This window comes from Panthera onca, chromosome B4 (genome assembly GCF_046562875.1).
Source record: "Panthera onca isolate mPanOnc1 chromosome B4, mPanOnc1 haplotype 2, whole genome shotgun sequence".
NCBI classification, from domain to species: domain Eukaryota; kingdom Metazoa; phylum Chordata; class Mammalia; order Carnivora; family Felidae; genus Panthera; species Panthera onca.
In genome coordinates, this window is record NC_138345.1 from 12,449,685 (window position 1) to 12,464,963 (window position 15,279).

The 15,279-nt window shown below is 39.7% G+C and overlaps 1 protein-coding gene across 5 annotated transcripts in view; it reads left to right on the forward strand.

The window, feature by feature from the left end:
* Positions 1 to 15,279, forward strand: part of PRPF18 (pre-mRNA processing factor 18) — a 66,066-nt gene that overhangs the window by 21,186 nt on the left and 29,601 nt on the right. For all 5 annotated transcript variants that reach the window (XM_060659589.3, XM_060659584.3, XM_060659585.3 and 2 more), the window contains 6 exons: positions 2,016 to 2,129; positions 8,191 to 8,337; positions 9,858 to 9,926; positions 11,845 to 11,985; positions 12,111 to 12,182; positions 14,497 to 14,652. In XM_060659589.3, the coding sequence (XP_060515572.2) occupies positions 2,016 to 2,129; positions 8,191 to 8,337; positions 9,858 to 9,926; positions 11,845 to 11,985; positions 12,111 to 12,182; positions 14,497 to 14,652 (699 nt within the window). The remainder of the gene's footprint in view (positions 1 to 2,015; positions 2,130 to 8,190; positions 8,338 to 9,857; positions 9,927 to 11,844; positions 11,986 to 12,110; positions 12,183 to 14,496; positions 14,653 to 15,279) is intronic.

Here is a 15,279-nt window from a genome sequence, read left to right on the forward strand (position 1 = left end):
GGAACAGAGAGAAAGGGAGAGAGAGACTCCCAGCCTGCGCTAATGGTGCAGAGCCTGACGTGGGGCTCGATCTCATGAACCATGAGATCATGACCTGAGCCGAAATCAGGAGTCAGGTACTTCACCGACTGAGCCACCCAGGCACCTCTAAATTGTTTTAAAAATACTGTTTTATAACTTTCTCTGAATATGTCTATAGGTCAAAACACAGAGATCTGTATAATTTTTTATGACTACATAATTTCCCATAATATTTTTAAAGCCAATTATTCTTTTAAAAACCAAATAGTGGGGCGCCTGGGTGGCTCTGTCGGTTAAGCGTCTGACTTCAGCTCAGGTCATGATCTCACAGACCGTGAGTTCGATCCCCGCGTCAGGCTCTGGGCTGATGGCTCAGAGCCTGGAGCCTGCTTCCCATTCTGTGTCTCCCTCTCTGTCTGCCCCTCCCCCATTCATGCTCTGTCTCTCTCTGTCTTAAAAATAAATGTAAAAAAAAAAAAAAAAATTTTTTTTTAAAATAAAAAATAAATAAATAAATAAAAACCAAATAGTAATGGTCCTTTAGATTGCTTTAGCACATCCCTCTTAGAAATCATACTAAGATGAGCATCCTTCTACAGATGGCATTGCGTGCATGCTAACGTATGGTTATTTCTTTTGGAAGATTTGTGAGAAGCATGGTTTCTGCAGTCTGTTGAGTAAAGACTGAATGTTTCTACGACTTGGGGTACATAGGACCGCCAGGCTCTGTAGACAGGTTATGCTACTTTGTGCTCTCAGCTACAGTGCTTTTTAGACTCTAGTCAGGACCAACTGTTCTTTTTCTTAAAAAGCCAAAAACAACAACAAAAACATCTCAAGAAAGTCATGTGACATAAAGAATTCAAACTATATAGAGCGATACAAAACAAAAATGAACTTTGAACGAAAGGAAACTTACAGAGGAAAGGATGATCTGACTCTAAAAGCTGTCATGTGAAAATTAGGTGAAAGGAACTTGGAATACCTAGCCCCAAGAGAAGAATATTGGGGACACAAAAGAAAAAAAAAATCCATTGACAGTAGCTGTAATTTTGGAAAAGAATTTAGTGTTCTTGTGGTTGCATAAAGTAGAACTAAGGCATATTGGTAGAATTCTGAGGGAGGGAGGTTTTAGTTTATTTTGAGAAGTAAAACATATGTGAAAGTATGTGTCCAAAATTGGGACGGCCTGTTTCATGATGAGGTGTGATCCCTGGCATTTGCCCGACAGGCCTGGCAGAGGTGTTTTGGAAGTCATGTCTGCCTTGATTGGAGATAGCATTGGATGGCCTCTTAAGCATCTTTTTAATACGAAGCTTTGGTTAATTCAGTGGGAGCCCTACCAATGGTTTCTGTGCCACTATTTATGTTTCCAGATAAAATTCTTTCTTGTTACTTGAGAACAATTTTGGATCAACCTTTATTTTTCACAATTAAAATTTATTTTTTTCTTATGAGATGCAACATGGATACAAAGAGTGTATAAAACATGCGTGTGCAATATAATGGGTAATGACAAAAAAACCCCAGGTAACGATCACGCAGGTCAAGAAAGAGTATTTCCAGCCCCTCAAAAGCCTTACCGGTGCCCCGCCCTGATCCTAACTCCCATCTCTTCTGAGGGTAAGTTTTTGGTTTTTAATGGAGCATTACAGTGCTGACTCCAGGCTCTGGTCAGTGAGTTCTTGGATGACTCTAGACTTTATTTTCCTTCTGTATTTAAAAGTTACCACTCCCTCCCATCTTCATGCTTTTCTTATGTATTCTGTTATCCAGATGGAGCCTTTGCCGAAACAGCCAAAGTACGCAAAACACGTTAGAGATTTTCAGATGTGACAGTAACTCACTAGATCTGTTCACGGAAAATTGAAGAAAAAATAAGGACAACTGACTTTTTCTATTTCAATTTTGAAATAATGTATTTGGTAACCTAAAGGAGGAATTATTATTACTAAAAACATAGGGATTACTATTATTACTGATTTTTTTACTAGGTTATCAGAAGATTGAGAGAAAGAGGAGAACCAATCAGACTATTTGGAGAAACTGATTATGATGCATTTCAGCGTTTAAGAAAAATAGAGATCCTCACACCGGAAGTTAACAAGGTAAGAAGTCAGGACAAAACTCGGAGAATATCACTGTACCACATAAACTAGAATAGTATGGGGTTTGAGCACTTGCGTTGTTCTAGGCAAAAATGGAACAATGAAGTTGCCAGATTACTGCTGCTGAAGTAAATCTTTAACGTTTAATTTTTTAAAAAGCACCCGTCTAATTTAATTAAAAGCACCTGTCTTAATTAACGGCACCTATCTTAAGCATACAGTTCAGTGCATTTTGACGAATTCATGTAAGCATGTGACCACCACCCTTATGAAGATGCACAGTGTTTTTCTCACACAGGAAAGTCACCTAGTGCCCCTTCTTAGCCAGTCCTCCTATTCCATCTCCTCCATGTGTGCACAACCACCTTTGAAAATTCTGTCACAGTAGGTTAATTTTGCTTGTTCGAGTATGTCATGTAGATGGAGTCATGAGAGCATGTCTGGCTTCTTACTCTGAGCATAGTTTTTAGATTCGTCGTTGTTACTGCAGAAATCAGTAGTTGTCATTGGTGATGATCTTCATTTGTCTGAATATACCACCGTTTGTGTCCAAATTTGGGCTATTAAGAATAAAACTGCTCTGACTAGTCTTTTTTTCGTTTTTTTTGAGAGAGCACGCTTGCGCGCCCAAGTGGGGGAGGGGCACAGACAGAAAAAGAGAGCATCCCAGGCAGGCTCAGCGCTGAGCAGTGTGGGGCTCAGTCCCATGAACTGACATCATGACCTGAGCCGAGATCAAAAGTCGGACACTTACTCAACTGAGCCACCCAGGCACCTGCACAAGTCTTTTTTGGGTCTGTGTTATTTCTCCTGAGTAAATAAAGGTTACATCTCTTGGTAAATACCTGAAGTAGAAGGGCTGAATAGTAAGAGTAAATGTATGATTAAGTTCTTTAGAAATGCCAAGTATTTCCAAATGTCCTCAGCCTTTTTTATTGTAAGTGTTTTAAATTGTAACCATTCTCTTGTAGGTGTAGTAGTATTTCAGTATTTAACTGTGGTTCTATTTATAGCTCCCTGGTAACTAAAGGTAATGAACATCTTTTCATAGACTTACAGCCCGTATATTTCTCTGTGCAGTATGTGTAAAAATCTTTTGTTCATGTTTTAATTAGGTTGCTGGCCTTCTTACTTTTGAATTCTAGGAGTTCTTTATATATTCCTGAATACAAGTCCTTTGTCAGATATACAGATACATGTTTTATGACTCTTTTCTGCTAGGTTTTGGCTTACCTATTCTCTTCATGGTGTCTTTTGATGGGCAGAAGTTTCAAATTTGGATGGAATCCACTTCTTTTTTATGGTTGCTGCTTTTGGTGTTTTGCTTAAGAAATATTTGCCTATCCCACGGTTTTGGAGAGATACGCTTCTGTACTTTGTCTAAAAGGTTAATAGTGTTCGCTCTTAACACATAGGGCTCTGATAAGCATATGGGTTGTCTTGGTGAATATTCCATGGACTTTTGAAAAGAATGCATTTTATACGCTGGGTAAATGTCAGTTACCCAATGGTAGTATTGTTCAGCTCTTCTGTGGCCTTACTAACTAATCTGCTCTGTCAGTTACTGAGGGATAGCTGGGGTGACCTATGGCTGTGTAACAGATCACCCCAAAACTTAGTAGCTTCCGACAGTTTATTATTGTAAAATCTTTCTTGGTCCTATATGACTAACAAACCATCCTGAAACTTAGTAACTTAATTAATGATATCTCACAATTCTGTAGTTTGGGGGTACACTGGGCAGTTATTTGCTTGTGTTCTTGCATGGGGTTGCAGTCAGATGAGGGCCGACTGTGGTCATGTGAAGGATCCCTGGACTGACCTCCCAACTACATGGTATCTTAAAGGTCCTTCCACGTGGTAGGATGTGTCCAAATTTCCTTCCTTTTTAAGGCTGAGTAATACTGTGTTGCGTGTATGGATCCCATTGTTTTTATCCATTCGGCTACAGTGGACATTTGAGTTGTTTCTACCTTTTGAGTTGTTTCTCACTTTTGGCAGTGAATACTGCCGCTGGCTTTGAACATAGGTTTACAAATATCTGTTCAGGTTCCTGCTTTCACTTCTGTGTACGTACCCAGATGTGGGATTGGTGGATTATGTAGCGATTCTGTGTTTAACTTTTTTCTTTTCAAGCATAAATGAATTTAAAAATTTTCTTCAGTTTTGTTTAATGTTCACAACAATCTTTTTAAAATTTTCAGTCCTTTTGAAAACCTTAACTTAGGGGCACCTGGGTGGCTCAGTTGGCTGAGCATCCAACTGTTGATTCTGGCTCAGGTCATGATCCCAGGGTCGTGGGATCGAGCCCCGCATCAGGCTCCATGCTGAGTGTGGAGCTGGCTTGACATTCTCTATCCCTCTGTCCCTCTCCCCTCTTCTTGTCTGTATGTGCACCTTCTGTCTCTAAAACAAAACCTTAAAGTCTTAGACTGGTTTTTGTGATGCTTCATTTCACCAATATTTATTTCTCTTCTATATCCAGAGTCTCCTTCCTTGTTTGAAGATAGTATTAAAATATTAATGTGAACTATGAAATTATTATGTGATTTAATTTTTCTACTAGTCATACTTAATTACTTGAAAATTTTTCTAGTTATTGGTATTTATTACAACCTGCTGTATTTAAAAAAAATTTTTTTAAATGTTTATTCTGAGAGAGTGAGCACGAGCAGGGAAGGGGAGGGGAGGGGCAGAGAGAGAGAGGAAGGGAGAGAGAATCCCAAGCATGCTCTGTGATGACAGCGGGGCTTGAATTCACAAACCATGAGATTATGACCTGAGCCAAAAACAAGAGTTGGACGCTTAACTCTCTGAGCCACGCAGGGTGTCCCCAACCTGTTGTATTTTAATCTTGCTCAAGCTTGTCCCAGATGCTACAGAGTCTATTAGTACATTTTTTAAAACAAATTGAGGTATAATGGATGTATTAGTTTCAGGTATACAGCTTAGTGATTTGATATTTGCGTATATTGTAAAATGATCACCGCAGTAAGTCTGGTTAATATCTGTCACCATACATAGTTAAAAATGTTTTTCTTGTGTTGAGGACTTTCAAGCTCTACTCTTGACAACTTTTAAATATGCAATACCAGGGGCCCCTGGGTGGCTCAGTCGGTTAAGCGTCCGACTTTGGCTCAGGTCATGGGCTCACAGTTCTTGAGTTCGATACCCATATCGAACTCTGTGCTGACATCTCGGAGCCTACTTTGGATCCTCTGTCTTCCTTTCTCTCTGCCCTTCTCCTGCTCATGCTCTTTCTCTCTCAAACATAAGTAAATCATTTAAATATGCAGTGTGGTATTAACTGTAGTCCCTGTGCTGTGGCACCACATCCTTGTGCACTAACTGCAAGACTATTTTAAGCTGATAACAACTTAAGTGTGATTGAATTTTAAAGCTTTACATTTTTACTACTGTCTGCCACGTCTTAGGTTTTTTGATGTCATATTTTACATGTTCTTACCTTGTAAATCCTTTAATTCTTGTAGTTACAGTTTTACTGCTTTTGTCTTGAAATCTTCCTACTAGCTTTGTAAAGTGATCTACTACCTTTATAATACATATATTTACCTATTTCAGTGAGATTTATACTTTCGTACGGTGTTACTAATTAGCACTCTTTTCTGCTTAAAGAAGGCCCCTTAACATTCCTTGTAAGGCTGGTCCAGAGGTGATGAACTTCTTTAGTTTTGCTTGTCTGCAAGACTCTTTCTGCAATTCTGAATGATAACTTCCTGGTAGAGTATTCTTGTTTGGAAGTTTTTCCTTCTGGCACTTCGAATATATCGAATATATCGTGCCACCCCCTTTGTTCTGCAAACCTGCTAAAAAGTCTGCCAATAGTCTTATGGGGGTTCCTTTATACTCAGCAAGTGGTTTTTCTTTTGCTGCTTTTAACATTCTCTCCTTGCCTTTCTTTACCTTTAGACATTTTAATTAGAATGTGTCTTGGAGTGGGTATGTGTCACTTTCTGAGGTTCTCGCCATACCATTTTCCACAGCAGCTGCACCATTTCACATTTCCAGCAACGAAGGGTTCCATCGTTCCACATCCTGGCCAGTACTTAATGCTTACTGTTATTTTTGATCATAGCCATTCTGTCGGGTTGAAGTGTTATTTTACTGTGGTTTTGATTCGCATTTCCCTAATGAGTAGTAATGTTAAACATCTTCTTGTTTGCTTATTGGCCTTTTGTGTGTGGTCTTCTTTTTTAATTTATTTTTATTTTTTTGGATGTAGTCTTCTATTTAAGACCTTTGCCCATTTTTAATGAGGTAGGGTTTGTTGTTGTTAATTTGTAGGAGTTCTTGATATATTTTGGATATTAGTCATTATCATATTAGTAATTTACAAGTACTTCTCCCATTCCATGGGTTATCTTTTCACTCTGGTGATAGTATCTTTGCAGAAAAGTTTTCATGTTTGATGAAGTCCAGTGTACCTATTTTTTTTTTTTTTTTGGCCTGTGCTTTTGGTGTTGTATCCAAGGGATGATTGCCAAATCCAGTATCATGAAGCTTTTCCCATGTGTTGTCTTATAAGAGTTTTACAGTTTTAACTATTACATTTGTGTCTTGGATCCATTTGTGTGTGTGTTTTAAGAGTTTTATCATTTTTTTTTTAAATTTTAACTTGTTTTATTTTTTTAAATTTGCATCCAAATTAGTTAGCATATACTGCAACAATGATTTCAGGAGTAGATTCCTTAGTGCCCCTTACCCGTTTAGCAACCCCCCCCCCCCCAAACCCCTCCCATAATCCTTAGTTTGTTCTCCATATTTATGAGTCTCTTCTGTTTTGTCCCCCTCCCTGTTTTTATATTATTTTTGTTTCCCTTCCCTTATGTTCCTCTGTTTTGTCTCTTAAAGTCCTCATAGGAGTGAAGTCATGATTTTTGTCTTTCTCTGACTAATATCACTTAGTATAATACCCTCCAGTTCCGTCCATGTAGTTGTAAATGGCAAGATTTCATTCTTTTTGGTTGCCGAGTAATACTCCATTGTACATATATATAAATACACACACACACACACACACACACACACACCACATCTTTATCCATTCATCCATCGATGGACATTTGCCTCTTTCCATACTTTGGCTGTTGTCGATAGTGCTACTATAAAATTGGGGTGCATGTGTCCCTTTGAAACAGCACACCTGTATGCCTTGGATAAATGCCTAGTAGTGCAATTGCTGGGTCGTAGGGTAGTGCTATTTTTAGTTTTCTGAGGAACCTCCATGCTGTTTTCCAGAGTGGCTGCACCAGCTTGCATTCCCATCTTTGATCCGTTTCGAGTTAATTTTTTTTTTAATGTTTACTTTTGAGAGAGACAGAGTGTGAATGGGGGAAGACAGAGAGAAAAGGAGACACAGAATCTGAAGCAGGCTCCAGGCTCTGCGCTGTCAGCACAGAGCCCAACACAGGGCTCGAACTCACGAACCATGGGATTGTGACCTGAGCTGAAGTGAGACGCTTAACTTACTGAGCCACCCCGGGCACTCCTGTTTTGAATTTTTATGTGTGGTGTAAGGTATTGGGTCCAGCTTTAAGGCTTCTGTTTTTATCAAGTGGTCACAAACTGGATGTGAATAGAATGTGGAATTTGCTGATTTATTAGAAACCTCGTAAAAGCCCAGGATATAGATGAGATACTAGTTGACATTGCTGAATGTTACAGGAATTCAGAATAGTTGTGGTAAGGCTAGACATTTTAAGTCAACTGGAAAAATGGGTTGAGGGCTCACTTTCACTAGACCTCACTAGAAAATTAAAGCATTTGTGAGTATTCTCATTTGCATTTGTCACACATACACTTTATTTTTCTGACCAGAGGAGCTGTTGTGCATACATTCTTTCACATTTAAATATGTTCATGATAATTAACTTTGGACACCGATGATAGCTGTGTAATAAATTGAAATCTTACTTGAGTCCCTAATTTTACTAAGCTCTTAACTACTTGTGGAGGAAGAAAATGACTTGGACTTAGTGAAGAATCAAAAGTGAAATACCAGTGAGATTTCATAGGAGGTGTAATTTTTCACCCTTCTCAGGGATTGAGAAATGATCTGAAAGCAGCTTTGGATAAGATCGACCAGCAATACCTCAATGAGCTTGTTGGTGGCCAGGAACCTGGAGAGGAAGACACACAGAATGACTTGAAAGTTCATGAAGAAAACACCACAATCGAGGAGTTAGAGGTAATCTCTACGCCCACCTGTCTTCATTCCCTGGCATACCTTCCATTCCCTGGAGAAGATTCCTGAGGTCATCGGGTTGCTCACTTCGGGGCACAAAGGCCCATTTGAAATTTCATGCTTTTACTTATCACTCCCTTTTTCCTCAACGTCCACTCACATTATCCTACTTCCTGCCTCCAAAAGTAATCATTTGGCTATGTTTGACACGCATCCTTGTATCTGTTGATGGTCTTGTAAAGCCAGTAGTGTTGTGTATGCCTGTGTTTTGAATACTTATAAATGATACTATACTGTGAAACTAATTTTTTTTTTACTCTTCTTTTCCCACTTAGAAGTGTTTTTAAGATCCATCCTTGATGTTGCACGTATTTCTAAACCTTTGAATTAACTGCTGCGTGGCATTTCGTACTCGGTGGCATTCACTGCCTTGTACTTTTTGCTTCCTCCTGAGAGCTGGCTTGCTCCGGCTCCCTAGTACCACAGACAGCTTTGTGAGGAGCAGTCTTGCACATACCCCTGTGAACTCAGAGGCAGGGTTGCTGGGTTAGAAATGTTTCACTTGTCTAGTACTGTCAGGCTGCTCCCTAGAACGCCCATACCGGTCTACACCCGCATCAGCAGTGTGTGTGTGCCCTTTGTTTCCACATCCCTGCCAGCACTTGGCAGTATCTTGCTTTCTCATCTTTGCCACTGTGATGAATATGGTGTGATACGTGTAATCTTAATTAAAAAGCAGTGTCATACTATCTAAATATCTAGCTCAAGCTAAAATTATGGCTTAGTTTAAAGCTTTAACTGCTTAATAAAACACGAACTGTTTTTTTCTGTTATTTTTCTGTTTCCTTTCATTCTTGGCTGCACTCTGCATGAGTAAGATCATAGTTCTGGTAATTGTGTCCTATCTTTCTCCCCCTCACTTATCTATGCACCCTAAATCTGACAGAAAAAATTAGTGTGAGGAACCAGTTCTGAGCTTGTTTTTTTTTCTGAAATAGCTTTATTATGATAATCACTTATTATACAGCTTACCCATCTAAAATATTCAGTTCACTGATTTTTAGTATATTTGCAGGTTGATGGAACCATCATCACGATCTAATTCTAGAACATTGTTTTCCTAAAAAGAAATCTCCGTTCCATTAGTAGTCAGTCCTCAAAGCCCCATCTTTTGTCTTTCGGTTCATAAAAGATGGCCTACTCTCTATATTTAAATGGCAAGGTGTATTTTCTTTTTCGTTTTTTTAAGTTTATTTTGAGAGAGTGTGTGTGTGCACGAGAGGGGTGGAGAGAGAGAATCCCAAAGGGCACAGAGCCTGACACAGGGCTCGATCTCACGAACCATGAGATCATGATCTGAGCCGAAAGCAAGTTTTGTTTTTTATCTAGAAATTCCTTAGTTGTTTTTTTTTTTTTAAACAGCAGTTAGTTTCTGTAATAAAGATCCGTGTTCAACTCACGTTGATAACACGTATTCCGTCGTTGCTCTTTACAAATGACCGGAAGCATTCTGTTTTCTGCAGGCATTGGGAGAGTCTTTAGGAAAAGGGGATGATCATAAAGACATGGACATCATTACCAAATTCCTTAAGGTACGTGTTTTTGGGCTACGAAAGAAGGACGTGTGGGTTGGTTACGAACTGTTCTTTAATTTTTGGACCGTATTCAAGGGTCAAGGACTGGAGAGGGAATCCCTCGTTAAACGTGTTTTGTAGGTACCTGGTTTCCAACACTGCCGTGCACTTGGGTAGAGAGGTTAGTCTGAGGGGATGTACGTGTACTTTCACTGTGGCACTTTAAAACTGACTTAGCATAAACACACAGAAAAGAATCACAGCGGTGGAACGAACGAGAAGTTGGGGGAGTTTAAAATTTTTAAAAATACTCCAGGAGGGAGTGCAGTGAGGGGCTTGTTCCAGAAGCTCTTACGAGTGGTGATGGCAGTAAGGAGAGGAAGGAGGTGGGAAGACCTTGGCAGTGGACAAAAAAGCAAACACATCAGCAACCTTTCAGAGACTGCTGGTTTTCTCAGTTCTGCAGATAGCTGCGTATTCCCACTATGGTTAGCTCCATCCGTCTCTGGCCGTGGGATTTCTTGCTTTCCTGGGGTAGGTAGAGTGTGTGCAAATGTCAGATTCATTTTAGCACTTATTCACAAACCATGTTCGTGCCAAGAGATTTAAACACGAGAAGTGCTTTTACTTGTGTTTACTGTTTAAGTACAGTGTATTAGTCATCGGGATTCTCAGTCTGTTGAGATGGCATGGAATTAGATAGGGCTTGGGAGCTGGCGTGAGCTGGAATTTCCTCTGGAGTGACCACCTCTCCTCTCCGGACAGAGGTTGAGCATAGGTGATGCCCCTGGGGTGGTACGTCTTCCTCCACCTTCCCTGGTTATCTACCTCTAGAAAGGGTGCTCTTTGCATTTAAACCCAAGGGGCACTAGGCCTGCTTTCCAGGGCTGGGAGAGGGGAGGGGGGATGAGTCATAGTTGATTTATTTTCTTTTTCCTTCCTTCCCCTTCAGTCAGGTGGTTTAGTGGGAATATTTAATTGAATCTCCTCTTTCCTGCAAAAGTAGAAAGTCCAAACAGTGGCATACCCCATGTTATAGTGCTTGGCTTTATTGTGCTTTGCAGATAATGCGTTTTGGCTTGTTGGTTTATTTTACAAATTGATGGGTCTGTGACAGCTGTGCTTCGAGCCAGTGTACTGGCATCGTTTTTTCCCAGGAGCGTTTGTTTACTTTGTGTCACTGTGTCACATTTTGGTGATGCTTGCAGTATTTCAAACCTTTTCATCATTATTACATTTGTGATGGCGAATCATGATCAGTGATTAGGATGTGAAAGCACAGATGATGGTTAGCATGTTTTAGCAATAAAGTATGTTTAAATGAAGCCACATACATTGTTTTTTAGACATAATGCTGTTGTACGCTTAAGAGACTACATTATAGTGTAAACAGAACTTCTATATGCACTAGAAAACTAAAAAAATTCATTGGGCTCTTGCGATATTTGCTTTATTAATGCGATGGTCTGCAACCAAACCCGCGGTATCTCTGGGATGTGCCTGTGCTGCGCCAACATATTTGGAAGATTGATTAAGTATCATAGCACATATGCCATTATGGCAAATAAGTCTCGGTGGGTTCAATTTTATATAATAGAAATACGAGTAAAAGTTTATTTCTGTCGAGATATTTCTGTGAGATATGATAGTTGTTTTTTTTTTTTTTGAGAGAAATTATCGTTGAATTAGGAATGTATATAATACACACACACACACAGAGAACAGGGAAGTTTGTGACTTGCCAGAGGCACTGCAAAACATACCTGACACAATACACAGAAATAATTCATTAATTAAACGGTAATTGAGGATATTTTAATTAGTCAAGAAATATACTCTAAAGATGGTAATATGTTGTTCCGTATTTTAGAGAACATTTAAACTTTTTGAACCACTGGGTGGCACTGTAGTCTAAATTTGCCCATTCTTTCTACAGTTTCTCCTTGGTGTCTGGGCTAAAGAACTGAATGCCAGAGAAGATTACGTGAAGCGCAGTGTGCAGGGTAAACTGAACAGTGCCACTCAAAAACAGACTGAGTCCTATCTCAGACCCCTTTTCAGAAAGCTTCGGAAAAGGGTAAGGTTCCTTGGAAAATGCTTCTATTAACTGATTTTTAAAAAAACAATCCGTAAAGAGTAAATGCAATCTTGAACTATACACAGTAGCTTCCAAAAATAGTGATGATGTTTTTTCTTTTCCAGAATCTTCCTGCTGATATTAAAGAATCCATAACAGATATTATTAAGTTCATGTTGCAGAGAGAATATGTAAAGGTACGTTACCATGCTGTGCATCAAAATCACGGTATGAGCCTGTCTAGGTTGTGTGGATTATGTTTATTTAGCGTGGGAGTATTTTACATAGGAGCTTTAAGAGTAAATGTGAGTAAACGTGAAATGAATTAATAGTGACAAAATCTTTTATTCTCTAATGTATTGTCAGCCTTATTTTTAGACATTGATAATAAACTTTCTGACTACACTGGTTTTTTAGTCATTTTTAAGGTAGGTGTAAAGATTCTTCGGAGCATGAACTGGATATAGGCAGTGTTCATTTCATGAATGGGATTGGATTTCAAAGATTGTTCAAGATTATGGCTTGGAACAAATTTTCCCATAGAAACAGTGTTATGTAGATTAGTTTCCCAGGCCAGCTATAAAAGCCTACTTAATCCGTAATATAGCTAAAGTATTGTACTAATGATACAATGGAATTTAACCACCCTTTATACTTCTATGAGAAAACGTTCCAAGTAAGGCCGCCAGAATTCATCTCTCCCATTTCAGAACAGCAACAATAGCAGACCCCTTGTTAGGGACGACTTTACCCCTTGTCCCGGTGTCTTTCCTCCTGAATGGGCTCTAGGAGGTGGCGACAGGGAGAAAGCGCTCTTGTGGCCCGGAGTTCCTGGAGCCGACTTCAGAAAGGCAAGTGGAAGGCTGTCAGCTGGCGGAGGGGAGCACAAAGAGAGCGGCCTGCTGTACCGGTAGTGGGGATTGGATGAGTGCCCCTGCATCTGGGCCATAAGCAGAGTCTGAAGCGGAAGCTTCTCATGGCGGTGCCTCCTGAGTGTGGGAGTAGGGAATTTCAGCGTGACGGTTCCAGCGGCTGTTCCAGAGCAGTAGGTGGGGCTCTGCCAGACAAGTGGCAACGACCGGGCTTACCCCTGTGCTCTGACCATCTCTTCCCAAACACAGGGCCGGCTGGCACCTGTGGGTGCTGCAGCCTCATGCTGATGAGGCTCCAGTAGTGATTTTACTCCTTCTGTTGGAGAGCCGGCTAGTTTCATCGAAGGAAATGTTTTTGTGTTTTATGTCTATCAATTTTATTCTTGGATAGTTTCTGTTAGTTGCATGGTGCTTACTAAGGACAGTTGCCTTGGAGTGGGTAGATGAGGTCACCATCCCTTCGGGAAGAAATCACTTGTCTACTAGTGAGCGTGCCTTCCCTCTTGTTACTTTTTGCATTTGCATATTTGCGAATCAGGTGAAAGTTCATTTTGCGTAGAGCGCAGAAGAACCAAGAAACTTGAATAACCTATTTGGACAATTTTCTTTAGAAATTTGGGGTAATCAAATACTGGAAATTCTATCAGTTAATACCCAGTGTTAAAATTTGTACAGTTCAGAATCAGTGATATAAGTATGTAATGGGCTTTTAAAAATTAAGCTTTCTAAAACTACTGAGTAGAGCAAATTCAAATTTAGGGTAGAAAATGAACTTCTAGTTAGTCTGTTGGTAGGCTAATTTTTTTTTTTTTTAATCAGCTCTACATATCATACACATAGGTATTGGATTTATAAAATTAGAATATCTTTGAGACCTGACGGTAAGCGTCTCTGAAACCCTCGGGGTCTTGTAGAATTTACTTGATTTCTCTTTTGGTTTTCTCCTTTTTTTCCCCTCACAGGTAGCTGGGCTTGGTTTAGAAAAAGAGCCATTTGTCTTCATTGGTTTCTGTCTTTACGTTTTGTAGCTTTTATTTTAAGGTTCTTGGCAGGTGGGAGGTTCTGAGGGGCCAAAGTGAAACGATCTCATCCTTAAACTATTCGACTCGAGGGTTAGTATTTAATCTCTGTTTATCCATCTGCTGTGGACCCTGTGTGATAGTCCCAGCTCACGGAGCCCCCGCTGCTTTCAGAGGTCTGTGCTGCTGTGCAGGGAGTGGATACAGTTGCGGGTTGGATTATGAAAAACCACTTAACCTCTGTCTTCTTTGTGACCACCTGTGGAGAAGACTGGGTCTAAAGGTGACTCAAACTGGAGTTGGTGTCAGTGCATCAAAAAACCTACCTGGTAGTTCCAGATCTGAAATGTATTAATTTCCAGTGCACAAAGGTTGCAAAGGCATGTTTGTCTTTTTACTCACAGGATTAGCTTTGGTTTCTGTTTTTCCAGGACATTTGTGGTCCTGGGAAGGGCAATCGGTCACCTCATATTTGAATTTCTTTTGTTTGAATAATGGGAATGGTAATACTTTCAACATGCTCAGGAGATGGATGAAGATTATGTCATAAAGGGCTGTGAAATACTTTAAAAATATGGACCAACCCAGTATTTTTGCTTTTCTGATCTCTTTCTTTTTAGGCTAATGATGCTTATCTTCAGATGGCCATTGGAAATGCCCCTTGGCCCATAGGGGTCACTATGGTTGGTATCCATGCCAGAACTGGTAGAGAAAAGATCTTTTCTAAGCACGTTGCACATGTTTTAAACGATGAAACACAGCGGAAATATATTCAGGTGAGCAGTTGGGAGGGAATGAAATTGCTCTGGAGGTTAACATGCTCCGATTCCCAAATCGTAAATTTTGAGAGCAGGAGAAGAATTGTAGCAAATTGGACATAGCACAATAGGACACAAGGCCGCTTTTCCTAAGTACTTGTATTTAAGACCTCTTCACTGCATAAAATGGAGCCCTTGTAAGTTTCATACATAACGCAAGACAGGGTGAGGGGTTGTACTTTAATTACCATAGCACTGAAATAATGCTGCTTCATTTGGTTTTGGGAGTTTAGTGAAGAAGGACAAATTTAGACTGTTTAGCAGTAAATCTCATTTTGTCACTTCCCAGCTAGATTTAACATCTGCAGGGTTAAAAAGAAGGAATGAATAGTAAAAATTTGGGCCTAATGAATGTAATTATTTTTCAGTAACATTTAGACAGAAACAGGTCTCAAATGTTGATAGTTTATTTTCGTAAAGTCCTATATGCCTCATATAAACTTGTTTGCATTATTGTTGGGCAAAACTTTTTTTCTTAGTGGGGAAAAAAGTCAACTGTTACGCAGCTTTTGCCAAATTGTCAAAAGTCCCAGATTGTGTCTGTATAATGACTTATGCCGGATGTTACTTCTGAAGCTTGAAGAT